Source organism: Brassica rapa, chromosome A05, assembly GCF_000309985.2.
Source record: "Brassica rapa cultivar Chiifu-401-42 chromosome A05, CAAS_Brap_v3.01, whole genome shotgun sequence".
NCBI lineage: Eukaryota > Viridiplantae > Streptophyta > Magnoliopsida > Brassicales > Brassicaceae > Brassica > Brassica rapa.
This window is the reverse complement of record NC_024799.2, coordinates 19480091-19494878: the sequence shown is the minus strand read 5'-3', so window position 1 is coordinate 19494878 and position 14788 is coordinate 19480091. Positions and strand designations below refer to the sequence as shown.

At 30.6% G+C, this 14788-nt stretch overlaps 1 protein-coding gene and 1 long non-coding RNA gene across 3 annotated transcripts; one reads left to right on the top strand and one right to left on the bottom strand.

Moving 5' to 3' along the window:
• Nucleotides 1-4157: 4157 nt before the first annotated feature.
• On the bottom strand, nucleotides 4158-6231 carry LOC103869192 (glycolipid transfer protein 3). The gene is made up of 6 exons (XM_009147249.3): nucleotides 5794-6231; nucleotides 5523-5578; nucleotides 5011-5141; nucleotides 4780-4915; nucleotides 4542-4685; nucleotides 4158-4432 (listed from the first exon to the last, which is right to left on the bottom strand). Exons 1-6 carry the CDS (start codon nucleotides 5990-5992, stop codon nucleotides 4397-4399), a joined length of 702 nt encoding a protein of 233 aa, XP_009145497.1. The 5' UTR covers nucleotides 5993-6231; the 3' UTR covers nucleotides 4158-4396.
• Nucleotides 6232-6587: 356 nt separating this feature from the next.
• Nucleotides 6588-14265, top strand: LOC103844052. 2 transcript variants are annotated; one of them, XR_004458180.1, is made up of 3 exons: nucleotides 6588-9573; nucleotides 9680-9719; nucleotides 9831-14265. It is a non-coding gene; the product is annotated as an uncharacterized LOC103844052 (long non-coding RNA). The 2 variants fall into 2 exon arrangements; XR_004458179.1 differs by having other exon boundaries at nucleotides 6588-9719.
• Nucleotides 14266-14788: the final 523 nt, after the last annotated feature.

Below are 14788 nucleotides of genomic sequence, written 5' to 3'. Positions count from 1 at the left end.
CAATATTACCATAGAGAATATAAATATGCAAAACAATATCCTTCCGGGAAGTAGGAAAGATGAATAAAGGTTTTAGTAAAAAAAAAAAGAATATAAATATGCAAGGAATAACAAATTCGAACTTGTTTTTTTTTTACGTATCATTGATATATGAACGTACTGCTTATTATGCATCATGTTCACTATCATTTGTATTTTGAGGGGCCTCCTGCATCATGGATCAAGTTTGGCTTGAAAAATATAGTGAGTGATATTGAAAGTTAAATGTAGTCTGATCGTATCCTGTGATGCCAAAAAAAAAAAAAAAAAGTAGTCTGACAATATTTTGCTACCAATGTACTTTAGTAAATAGATTTTTGTATTAATTTCAAAAATGACACTTTCATGTTCTTGTTTGGCTTTTTTGATGATGTTGGAACAACTTGCTTAGTGGCATTTTATGCTGTGGGAAAAGCTTATTTAAAACTGAATTACTGATTGGTATTCCCTTTAGTTGAAGTGAGTCTCTGGTTTCGTACATATGGGACATGATTGAATTATGAGCCTATGATGAGCAGCACCCGACCGTCCTTCATAAATTCTCCCTGCGTTTGGTGTAAGTTATCAGGCTTAAAATTATGCAACTAAGTATTAACCTTTTGATTGCATACCAAGATATGTACCAATATAATGCCTCTTTCCTGCTGAATTAAATTAAACAGTCCACATTTACTGGAAAAGATCAGAATCTACAAACGACAAATAAATAAAATTAACTTATTGACCATGGTGACAAACTTAACTTGCCTAATTGGGCAGATTGAGATATTGACAACGCAGTGGGGGGAGCTTTCTTGCATATTCATGTAGTCAATCCTAAATACCTTACAATCTATTGCATCTCACTGGCGTATTGACCAGCTTCGACCTCACTTTCCATATGAGGTTCAGTTACAATCTCGAGCAAAGGAGCTCTTTCTCTATTCAGATCTACCTGCACCATAAGAGCAATGAAACATTAAGAAACATAAGTTCTTTTGCAGGTTTTTTTAAACCCCAAAAATCTAAAACCAAGAATCTGATTGCATAGCATCTTTGCTTGAACATTGATAATACTGTTAACACATATAGTATCCTATCAATTCTGTTCATGTCCTCTTACATGAATGAGAAATCATGTATTTGCAATTTTATGCTGCTACAGGAAGACATGTGCACAAAAATAAGCGAAAGTAGAATGAACCAACAACTTGTTTTGTTTGTACTATTGTCTATTATATCTACAGGAAAAAAATCATATTCAAACATTCCGAGGACGGCTTTAGTGCTTCATGCAAACATTCCAAGAAAAATCATACTTTAAAACAACTCTCTCACAGTCTCACTAATAGAGCACATAGTAGAACATGAAATGTAATAAGAGCAGGAAGGCGTTCATCCCTTTCCATTGCCCTAAATTTAATTTTATATATACAAAAACAAATCACCCTTTTCCAAGCAAACACTATGCATATATGACTATTCATCAAGAATGACCATCTGCTCTGAGATAATAAGGCCAGAGTAATTAAGCAAGAATGGTACAGAGGAAGAAGTTCAGAAGTGTTAGGTACTTAACTACTTGTTCGCCATATAGTAACAGCCTGGTTATAAATTGCAAGCAACATGAATACAGAATCCGAGAATTTGAGAGCATGTTGCTGGTGTTTGTACTTAAGCCTCCGTGTAAGGTTCAGACATCAACTCGCCACCACGATTAACGTCCTTGCTTACCAGAATCGGAACAGTTGCACGGTGGAAGAACAATGGCCAGCCTACAACTCAGAGAGAAACACATGAAATCATCATTACACTGAAAAGTACATCTATATCGAGAGTAGTAACGAATGTAAAGATGATGATTAATGGTAAAGGCCTCACCTCCAGATGAAGTAGTTTAATAGAAAGTGAAATCATGTTGTAGTGGGCATGGAGAGTTAAAGCGCGTTTAGTGACGATTCAAACAACCATCGCAGCCATGCTATGAGCACACCCCTTCGTGGTGACTCAATATGCCATTATGGCCATCAGTCGCCATTACGATGGCACCACTTCTCCACCGTGCTCCAAAAACTTTGATTAGACTCACCACTGCGATAGATCATATCCATAATTGAGATGAAAACTTTGACATTGATTCACTTTTGTTGATAGTCAGTTGCACTACCGGATTTTGTTTCTTGAGTTGACCTGAATTAGCAGAGCTTTATATCACTTCCAAAGATTCATTTGATGGTAGCATCATCTCCTGTGATAATCCTACATATCATTTCTTCTCTTTTAGTTTCCACTAATCTCCAATTTTCTCGCTAATCCTGATCAACGTCGAGCCCAATTCAAATGATTCGACACCAAAAAATGAATCGCTAATCCAGACCTCTCATGACACAAAACCGTCTTTAACCATCATCGCGTGGATCTGCTTGCCGCCGACCAGTCACTCTAGAAGAACCGTTTCTCCTCCTCAATTGTTGCAAATGTTCCACTGGTCTAAAGACTACTATCTGTCTTCTTATTCCTTCCGCCAAAGCCACAGCCTCCATTGCGTAATTGTCTTGGTGCTTGAGGCTCGACGCGTCGACGCCAGATCGCGTTTGCTCGTCTAATTTTACCATCTCCTAACGATTCATTGTGGCAAGGAGGTGCATATCACGTTCTTGTAATCCATGGAAGAGGTTGATGTTAACTCGAATGGCTGTGTTAAAGTTGAAGCTTTGTGATGAGGGGAAGCAAGGGATCGAAGAGGACGGTGGCTGCTGTATGCTAGGTTGAGTTGACTCACAAACAATGTATATTAGCCCAAATGGATTTGGACGATAAAGATCATAAACCCCATGAGTATAAAAAATAACTGACACTGGTTGATTCCTCGGAAGTTAGGAAGAAGATGAATCATCTGGATCGAAAACCCTCCTTCGACATCGCAGCCACACAGAAGAAAAAAGAGATGAAACAAAAGAATAAAAAACGACGTGTTTTGATTATACTGGTTTACACTCTAACAATAGGCTTTATGAAGTAAGCTAATGCCCACGAACATAATCGTGAGCCCAAACGAAATCCACACAGAATAAATGAAACGCTGTGTGTAGTTTTACTGGACACGTGTCAACTCCTCATGAAGCGACTTTCTGACCTGGAATCTGATGTGGAGCTCTCAGGAGAGAGCAAAACACTCTTTTAAATATAAAGATTAGATTCTAACTTCTAATTAGATCTTTGATTCAACTATATATAGCTAGGTTTTATTCTTAATATTTGCATTTTTTTGAGTAAAAATGTATTGATTCCAATAGAAAATTAAATTTAGTATCATCAGTTTTCATACTTTGTTTGATCTATAGAAAATTAAATTTGATCCCACTCAAAGTAGAACCCCACAAAATAATTAAAACATTAAAATTTAAAGACACACTTATATAACTAATACATTTATATCATTTATTTGTTAAAATTTGGATTTGTTTTAATTTTTATCTATGTTTTTACTATTGAAAAAACCATGAAACCAATAATACGTTTTTATCTTAAACTTAATTATATATTAGTTTTAAACCCAAATTATATTAGGCCCAAATAGTATAATAATTTATATCAAGAACATTAAAAATAAATTAATAAACAAACTCCTCTTTTTCGACAAACGCGAGAGCAAACATGTTTTGGACTAATTTCAAGTTGGGTTCTTTTTTTTATCTTATACTTTGATGTTTTGATTATTTATTTATTAAACTAAAAATGATTATGATTCATTGATTCAAATTCAATAAAAATATAGGATTTATGTTTATAATCTGAATATTTTTAACAGCTAGTTTCATATTTAGAAATGGACTAATTTTTTATTAATTAGATAACTAATGGACCAATTTGTTTAGATGATCCTGGTGAAAAAATATTGTAATATCACCATAATCAAAGAGACAAAGTAAAATACAAATATTTAACTTGAGAACTTTGTCAAATATGATAATTGGTTGGAATAAATATTTTTATACTTTTATCGAAACAAATATTTAAATATGTAGTCAACGAAACTGTAATTAAAAAGTTTCATATTATGAAGGTCGTAAAATATAAGTTTTATATAGTTAGTGATTATGTTCAAAAAAAAAATTGACCTCAGTACAAAAAGTTTCTAGCTCTGCCACTTCGTGCGTGCATGGCATATATAAACAACAATACATGTATGTATGATCCATACACACTCATGTACCAACAAAGAAAATCATCATTGCATGCATGATAAAGCTGTTAGACGAACAATTCATTCGAAGAAAAATTGATAAAAATTCATTAGAAAAGAGTTGCTACAAGTTAGACTTTGTGTTACAACCAAACTAAACCCTTTAAATCCTTCCCTTTTCGGTTCTCTTTCTCATGTTGACTTTAGTTTGTGCACTTCGTATAATTCCTACCGCAACCAAATAAATCAGAGAAACAAATCAAAACTAATCACAAAGATCCATACATATCTGATATCTCTCTATCAGTTATTATAAAAATGGTAATGATAATCTTACCAAAATAGAATGGAGCTGGCTTAGAAGTGGAATGAGCAAAGAAATCAAACTTCTTATATCATCTTGAACCATCTGGTAACTCTCGTCTTTACCCGCAAGCACGTTGATGAATGTGTTGTTGTTTGGTACCAGCTTAAGAGCAACCTTAAGGTACATACAAACAAAATCCAAGAAATTGTTCAATAAAGATTATTTTTGGAGTTTATAATCATAAAGAACAGTAATATAATAATAGTACCTTGAAAGCAGCACAAGAGATCCATCCATGCCAAGGTTTTATAGTCAAATTATAACTTTCTTCGACGGCTTGTTGCATGTTCTGTGACATGTCTTTGACAAGCCGTTGCAATAGGGCCAATGTAAAATCCATCGCTCTATAAATATTTTGGGAGTACAAAAATTTGTTGGATCGTATTTGATATATGGTCTTAACCAAACCGATTTGGATATAAATTAAAATGGTGCGTACCTGGTTAGCCAAACAGCAGCTCTGCTGCAGCTTTTAGGCTTCTTAGAGGATCCTTCCTTCGCTTCTTTTCTCAATATCTCAACCAAATTTGAGTACACGATAGGATCAGTTTCCCACATCTTCTCTAATCTCTACACCAAGTCAACAAACAGGATGAGCTAAATCAATATTATAAAAGGTTACAATAAAATGAATAATATAAAAAAATGAGGATGGGGTAAAAGAAATAAGGTCCATTCATTCGAGAGGAGAGCGAAGGTATGACGAAAATGACCCTGAAAGCAATGTAAAGGTGTAGACGGGTCCGTGTGTCGAAAGGGATGAAAGTTTCTTGGACGTCGAGTAGATTGGACATCAGTTTTTTACTTTTTTTAATCACTCTAACTAATTAATACGTTAGTTACCAAAATACATATTTTTAAACTGTTTACGCAAGCGATTACGAACATTGAAAATGATGCGTGTGTATATTAACATTATTAGTATTAATAAAAAAGGAAAAAAATAATTACTTGAATATTTTGATCAATGTCTTGTCGGAGAACAGCCATTGTCGGGCCAATCTTATCTGCAAACAATCAACAAAGGTTTCAGGACAACCATTGGAGAAGCTAGTTAAGCTTGATTTAAGAAAACTAAATAGTACGGTGAGCTAGATTCTGAAGAACATAACGTTTTCATTTTATATTATTCTCAATACCAAGAAACAAAAATTGCATAACATTTCGTAAAACTACTTTTGAATATATATATATATATATACATATATATATATACATATACCAAGAACTTGGACGATTAATTTGCAGAAAGCGAGGAGAGGCTTCAAAGGTAAACTGATGATGTTGGTGGTTTCTGTTTTGGTAGTAACTATTGTGGTCTTGGCTATGGAAAGAACAGAGAGTTCTTCAATGGCCGATCCAATCGCTGTCATCTTCTTCTTCTTGGTTGCCTCTTCCATGTCACATCTCTTTCGTTTCATCTTGGATTGATTCTCCTGCCTCTAGAGTATGTGTGGGTGCGTGTGTTTGTGTGCCTCTACTAAATCACCATCAGGAAGTCAGCTATTTATATTTCCGGATATTAAGTGTTTCCTTTGCATTTAGTATGTTTTCGTTTTTGTGAATATTCGAAAAATACTAATAGTAAATAGATTATATAATAATAATTAGAGATCCTCTCATCGAGACGAGGGTGATTACTGATTGGTGTGGCCCCGGTGTTTGACTCCATGATCGGCATTACGTTAGCCGCTAATCGGACGGTAATTCCGGACTTAGCGAATTACCGAAAAATCGGAAAGTACTCAAAAATTACGAAGGGTTTAGTTTTAAATATAATTTAATATATTTATAATATATTTAGTTAATTTTAAATATGATGACACAAGTTTGTAGATATAATTATATATTTTTTTATATATAATTTTAAACAGCCCATTTTTTATTCGTCCAACATTTAGGTGTTGATTGTTTGAACAAGTTTTTAGTTTTAGTTTTTGGTTTTTAGTTTTTAGATTTTGGTTTTAGTTTTTAGATTTTGGTTTTTGATTTTTGATTTTTAAGTTTTTGTTTCGGTTTTCAGTTTTTGGTTTTGGTTTCTAGCGTATGGTTATGGTTTTTAGTTGTGCAGTATTTTTAGTTTTTTAAAAAATGGACATTCTTTAAACAAAAAATAGCAATAACATATATATAGAAATTACAAAGAAAATATATCAAAAACAGTGATTATTAATTAAAAATAAAAATACATTAAAATGTTTTAAAATTATTTTATTTTAAGTATTATATTAGAACAAAAAATAAAAATATCTATAAATTATGCAAAATTAAAATATTAAAATTTTGAAAATATGTATAAATTTTCTTTACAAGACTTTTATTTTTTAATCTTGAATGCCATTTGTTTTAAAAATTACTATAATATTTTTAATTACTTAAACATTTTCTATTTTTTAATTTTAGTTATTTTGAATGTGTCTAATAATTGTTATAATTATTCAATAATTTTATTTATAGAAATAGATAACTAATTCTTTACAAATAGTTATACTATATATGAATATCTAAATGATTTTACAGATATAAAATACAAATAATTATTTTACATTATTATTTAAATGATATTTTATGTACAAAAAGAAACAAATTCGTTTTTTCCTTTAAAAACCCACAAAAGTTGGTTTTTGGTTTTTATTCATAAACTGTTTAAAACTTTGGAAAACTAGTTTCCCTAAATTTTAGAGAATCTATTTGTTAAAAAACTTGATTGGCAAATCAAATGGTTTTTACAAAAACAAAAACTAAAAACTAAAACTTGATTGGAGAAAAAATGGTTTTTGAGAAAACAAAAACCAAAAACTAAAACAAAAACCGGAAACAATCATCACCTTAGATTATGGTGTGTTTGGTACAAAAAATCTCTAAATGCAGTATGTATGTGTTGTTTTGGGTTTGATAGCTAATTGTAATTATTTAGTAATGAATAATTACACAAAATATGTCAATAAAGAATAAAAAATAATCAAGTGTTTCAACTTTACATGAATGAAAAAAAAACTTAGGCGGCCAACGCGGGAATTAGGCAGTCAACGAGAAAAATAATCAAGTGTTGCCTTTTGTAATATTCTAATGGATTTTTTATAAGCATAAACTTAGTTGGTATCTATGTTAATCTAATTAAACCTCTATAAATAAATATTTATTTGTTCACAAATTAATAGATTGAGAACTTTAATTCAAAACAAAACTCTACTTATTATCAAATTAGTAATTAGTCAATTATTAATTTACGGAGGTTATATATGAATATTTCTAGTTACAATATATAAATAAAATAAAATTAGGGTTTATGTTCGCACGTGTGGACATAATTATCTGATCAAATATTTATTAGGAAAATTTTCATCTTTACCACATTGTTGGTACTATTATTTATGTTTACCTTCAATAAAGGGACATTTTCACAATTTTTTTCATAAGAGGCAAAAGACTCTTATATCGTTGATTTATATATATAATTATTTTAATAAATAAAAAAATTAAAAAATAGTTTTTTAAATAGTTTTTGAATTTTATATAATTTCTTTTTCAATTTTTGTTTTCATTTTTATGAAATTTGTTTTTGAGTTTTCTTTTCTTTTTGAAATTCGAAATTTATTTTTGAAACCATTTTAAAAAAAAATTAAGTATTTATTTATGTATTTATTAGAATCTTAAACTCCATTTTCCAAAATCCTACCCACCCCTCAACTTTAAACCCAACTCTATATTAATTAATTCTAGGGTTATATGTGTCTTTTTACCTCTTTAAAATTGAAGGTAAAAGTGGTTAAGTTAAACATGAAAAATACTATTAGAAATGTAGTATTTTAGACATTTTTCCTATTTATTATTACATAGATTATTAATTAATTCATGTTAAACACCAAATTTTCATATTTGACATATTTTACATCAAAATGTTTTGATATTGGGTTAAAATAATTAGAAACACTCCCGTAGTATAAAAATTTTCTTAAAAAATTATATTTGATTAGTAGTTGTGTATCTAGGAATGTTTGATATTATTTGTCAATAACAACATAATGTATATAGGAATTATCTTCTTTTTCAAAAAAAAAAAAAAACTACTTTTCGTCTAATTTTATTATATTACTTTATAATATAGTGATGTCTGATCAAACTATTCAAAATCAAATAGTTATACGTATATTTCAGGTGTAAAGCCATTTTCCAATGATTCATAAACCAAAATAATATTGCCATGATCAAATTATTCAAAATAAACTAAAGGAAATAATTCTAACGAGCACAAAGAAAACAGCTATATTTATCTGCATTTTATGTGTTGATACATCTCTTACTTCAGCCAATAGAATTCCTTTCTATCTCCACAACCACTGAGAAACATAAAAATAGATTATAAGATTCCGAACAATACAAGAACAAATTGCACAATTACAAAACCATATAAGATATTAGACGCAATATAAAATTGGGTAACAAACAAAAATATAAACTAAACTAAAACCTAAACAGATTTCTGATCGTAAGGCATAAAGTTAAATAGGTTTAGTATATATACTTCTAGAAAGTGTGTTGTTACATATATTTTTTTCCAATAATATCCTATTAGATATTAATTTGACGTAGTTGACGAACTTACCTATCAGCTTTCAAAACTAATGACATAATTTATTTAAGGGGAATTGTATCCTACATCAATCAAACAAATTATAATTCATCCAATAATTAAAAACCATGTTTTTTCAATATACACTGTACACATTATAGATTATTGTCATATTACCCTTGCAACCAACCGGTGAAACCTGCTGACAAAAATAATTAAAAAATATATAAAAACTTTTAGCCACATCTTCTAATCCATCACCATCACCTCTACGTCTCTACTCCGCCATCTCTTTCCAGTGTCTCTCTTTCTTCTTTAGATTATCAAAAAAAATCATACATTTTCTTCTGTCACATAATTTTTCTCTTTCAATACTTCACCAAAAAAACAATCAATTATAAAGAAGAGACAACGATGAAATCATAGACGGTGAGGACACACAACAACTCTTTCATATATTTTTTTAAATCAATTGATTCTCACAATTATTCTTTTGTTTTCATACTCTGTTTTCGTTTCTGTTTTTGTTTTAAAGATCCAGTGGTGAAGAACAGACAGCGATGAAAGCGTAGACGGTGATCACACACAAAAACTTTTTTTTCTCTTTTTTTTTCTTAAATCAATTGATTCTCACAATTATGATTTTGTTTACATACTCTGTTTTCTTTTATGTTTTTGTTTTACAGATCTAGTGGTGAAGAACAACGACGGCGAATCGGTTAAAGCATCATCGTGTCGGGAAAAAGAGAGGAGATAAAGATGATCTCTATATATGGTGGTGAACGAAATGAATATGTATCAGCCTATCTAAAAAAAAAAGAATTGAAGAAGATGAATTCGCCGTCTATACTATATTTGGTGAAATGAATAGTATAGTATATATTTTTAAGTATAGCTACTTATATACAGTTACCATACTATTTGAGACATATTTCTATACTACTCCTTAAAATTATAATAATATGTCAAGTTTTTAAATTTGATAGGTCTCTTCTTTGTCAATTTGTGTGATTGATTGTAATATGAAATTCATTTTTCGAGTGTTGGACAAATTTAATTATTTGGAACATTCGTTTACTATACTACTTAGAATATATGGAATATAAGATATGTAATATGCTAACAAAGTAAATGTGATTTCAAGTGTTAAATATTGAAAAACAATTTATAGATTGTATTTGGGTTTATAGGTTTCTGCCTAGAGTTTAGATTTATTAAGTAAAAGTTTAGGTATAGTAAACCATATTATATACATTATATTTGGGTTTATACTTCCTTGATTAGGGTTTAGCTTAATCTATTTATTTAGGTTTAGGGTTAGGGTATATTTGGATTAGGGTTTAATGACTAGAATGTAAGGTTTAGTATTTAGAAGGTGAGGGGATATGGTTGGGGTGAGCATTAATTTCTTTCATGCAATCATAGATATTTTATAGTTTCACCAATATGTACTATGTTATTTATTTTGTTCCATTCTATTTGGGTTTTGTGTCAATATTTGGGTTTAGGGTTTATATTTGAGTTAGGGTTTAGTGATTAGAGTTTAGGGTTTAGTGATTAGAGTTTAGGATTTAGATTTTCTAAGTAAAGGTTTGGGTATAGTAAACCATATTATATATATTCTATTTGGGTTTATATTTTCTTGATTAGGGTTTAGCTTAATCTATTTATTTCAAGTAAATGTGCTTTTAAGTGTTTAATATTGGAAAACAATTTATAGATTGTATTTGGGTTTATAGGTTTCTGCCTAGGGTTTAGATTTACTAAGTAAAGGTTTGGGTATAGTAAACCATATTATATACATTCTATTTGGGTTTATATTTGGGTATATAGTAAACCATATTATAAACATACTATACTATATCCACCATATAGTATAGTGGTATGAACCTAGGTACACTTGATATTTGAAAACGTGAGAAACTGTTTATATCTTGGATGTAGGTTGACATATCCAGATTAGATTAGAGATATTCAATTCCTTAAAGAATAGTACGCAAGACATTGTAACTTTACCATATTACATCATCTACACATTTGTCAACATTTATTTTTTAATGGAGAACGACATCATTATATTTACACAAATGAATGGACTACACCATTTATCAAACTATTGTTTTTCTATTATCCTCTACATATTTACTGAAACAATAAAACATATGTGGTTTGTATGTGTATGATGTGGCTTCATTTAATTTGGGTGATGTGGTTTGTATGTGTGTGATGTGGCCTCATTATTAGTCATATTTAATTTAAGTGGTGTGGCATTACCTTCTTACTTTTACCTGCTACTTGTATGAAAGAGGGTTATAACCGGATCAAAAGAGACATAATTGTTACTTACTTAATTATGTCAAAATCATAAGCATGCACTTACTTTCACTTATGATTTAGGTTATTCAGCAAATAATCCCTTTATTTAAGGTGTAATATACTGAATTAATATTTTCACTTATAAATTTAAAACATATAATTATTATTAACGGTATCATCAGCAAATCAAAGACACTCTTGGAATTCAGAATGAAGGGAGAATGGTAAAATACTTGGGAATACCAAAGGATATTAGCGGATCTAAGTGTAAGCTTTTCGCTTTCCTAAAAGAATAATTATTACATAGAGTGAATGGTTAGACAGGTAGATTTTTATCGAAAGGAGGAAGGGAAGTTTTGATCAAATCTATTCTCCTAGCTCTTCCCACATACGTCATGTCGAGCTTCTTGCTCCCTTTGGAGATTTGCGAGAACCTTGCAAGTGCCATAGCACAAATTTGGTGGAGTTCAAACCCACCAAAACGTGGGATTCACTGGGCTAAATGGGAAAAGATGTGTGCTCCAAGAGAGGAGGGAGGAGTGGGATTCCGCATGATCCATGAATTTAATTTAGCTCTGCTAGCGAAGCAACTCTGGCGACTTGTTCAATACCCGGATTCATTAGTAGCGAGAGTCCTTAAGGGAAAATATTACTGCCTCAGTTCGCCCTTGCGAATTGCTGCGGTGGACAATCCATCCTATGTGTGGACGAGTATTTTAGCGGCAAAGAAGCTTTTACTTTTGGGTATCAGGAATAAAGTGCATTCAGGATATGAAATCAATGTCTGACAGGATCCGTGGATTCCTTCAACGCCAGCCAGGCCGGCCCGCCCTAGGGTACCAGTCGTAAATCCGAAGATGCTTGTAAGTAATCTTATTAATTTTGAATCAAAGGAGTGGGACGATCAGATTCTGGCACAGTATGTTGATCAAGAAGATATACAGTTGATTATGAGTTTGGCCATAAGCCCGACACATCGTAGAGATTTTTTCTGCTGGAGTTATACTAAAAATGGCCAATACACTGTTAAGTCTGGGTATTGGGTTGCCACAAATATATTGAAAGCAGAGGAGGAACCAGAAGTTATACAGCCTAGAATCACTGAACTTCAAGCCTTTACTTGGAAAGTGAATGCACCTCAGAAAATTTGCCATCTTATATGGCAATTAATTTCAGGGCAGGTAGTAGAAACAAGGAACTTAATACGTCGGAATATACGGTGTGATAATTACTGCCCAAGATGTGGAGAGCCAGAGGAAACTGTAACCCACACAATCTTTGAATGTCCCCCAGCACTACAAGTATGAGAACTATCATCAATGCCGTCGAATCCCCAAATCTTCCCTATATCGAGTATGTACGCCAATATAGATTATCTTTTCTGGAGGAAGAATACAATTAGGAGGCCATAAGATGACAGAGACCATTATCCCTGGATAATCTGGTACATCTGGAAGGCGAGGAATGATAAGTTATTCAGGGGGATAGATAGGGACTCTTTGGAACTGGTCAGATATGCAGAGAGTGAATGTCAGACTTGGTATAATGCTAAGGAGTCTTTACCTACTCCACCACATGCACCAATCACTGAAGTGGTACAAGCCTTAAGCTTGAATAATATGTGCATGGTGGATGGTTCATGGACATCTACAGATCAATTCAGTGGAATCGGATGGGTTTGGAAAGATATCACGGGGATGATCCAACTTATGGGAACACATAACTTAAGGAGGCAGGAGATAGCATTACACTTGGAACTGGAACCTTTGAAATGAGCACTGGAAAGCATGCTTCAACATTCAAACTGCTAACACTTTGGAACAGATTGTAAGGACTTGATTGCGATGATAAAGGATCCCCAAGCATGGCCAAACTTTTCAACAGAGCTAGAAGTCATTCAAATCATCCTCATGTGCTTTTCGGATTTCAAGATCAACTACGTGCCAAGAGCACATAATGAAATTACTGATTCTTTAGCTAGGAATGCTCGATCTTTTCACAGATCTCTTTGTTTTATTGGTTGTTCTATTTCGGTCTGGTTACCCAGACCAACTCATGTTTGAGTAATAGAATAGCCGCTTCTTGCCAAAAAAAAAAAACCAAGGTCATGTTCCTTTTTATATTTGGATGTAACATGTAAATATAACATCTAAATACAACTTAGGAAATTTTCATATTTACCACTTTCTTGGTACCATTATTCATGTTTACCATCACTAAAAAAATATTTTGAAATTCATTAAAAGCAAAACAATTCTTATACATTTATTCTCTATATATATAATAATAATTATTTAAATAAATAAAAATTAAAAATTAAAAAAAATTAAAAAAATATTTCGTTAAGTTTTCGAATTATACTTTTTCAATTTAAACTGTTTATAATTTTTTTGAACTTTTTAGAATTTTGTTTTTCAAATTTTCTTTTTGAAATTCAAAAAATTGGTTTTAAAACTATTTTTTGAATTTTTTTCTAAATATTCCAAAAACTCTACTCCACCTCTCAACTCTAACCTCTAATTTTATATTAGTTAACACTAGGGTTATAAATGTATTTTTCCTTTTTTTTTAAATGAGGATAAAAGTTGTTAAGGTAAACATACTTTTAGATATTCAATCCAAATGTGTTCATTTTTTAATTAATATATGTTTAAAATTATATTATTAACAATTTTATTTTAATTTTTTTGTTAATAATATAATTTTTTGTTAATAATATAATTGTTTTTCTTTACCTTACCTTAAAAAAAAATAAAAAATCCAAATTTGGCATTCAGTTTTTAAAAGAAAATTTAAATGCTATTAATTAAAAAATTGTATATGATAAATATTATTAATACTGAATTTGATTTATTTTGAATAAATATGTTTAAAATTATATTATTAAAAAAAATATAATTATAATATTAAATTAATTAGAAAATAATATTTTGTGGTTATTAAATAAAATATTATTTAACGATTTTAATGGGAAATACAGTTTTTCAATTTTGGTGAAAAAATCTGATTTTGCAATTTTGGTGAGAAATTACACTTTTCGGTTATTTCCAAAAAATCAAAATATACGAATTTGGTGAGAAAATATTATTTAGTAGTTTTGACTGAAAAAAATATACTTTTGCAGTTTTAGTGGCTAAATTTGGATTTTTTTTTTGCGGTTTTAGTAGAAATATGATTGTAAGGTTTCAACAGAGAAACATAATTTTATGATTTTGGCAGAAAAACTTTGATTCTACGAGTTTGGTAGGAAAACCCAATTGTATGGTTTCGGCGAGAAACTCGATTTTCAATTTTAGAGGAAAAAAATTAATCTTGCGGTTTTTGGAAA

What these genes read in the sequence shown, in the direction of transcription:
- LOC103869192 (XM_009147249.3), bottom strand. Translation starts at nt 5,992, where the DNA reads ATGAAACGAAAGAGATGTGACATGGAAGAGGCAACCAAGAAGAAGAAG. An exon ending in GCTGCTGTTTGGCTAACCAG is followed by an intron (nt 4,916 to 5,010) that starts GTACGCACCATT and finishes AAATATTTATAG; the next exon opens with AGCGATGGATTTTACATTGG. An exon ending in GCCAGCTCCATTCTATTTTG is followed by an intron (nt 4,433 to 4,541) that starts GTAAGATTATCA and finishes TGGTTGCGGTAG; the next exon opens with GAATTATACGAAGTGCACAA.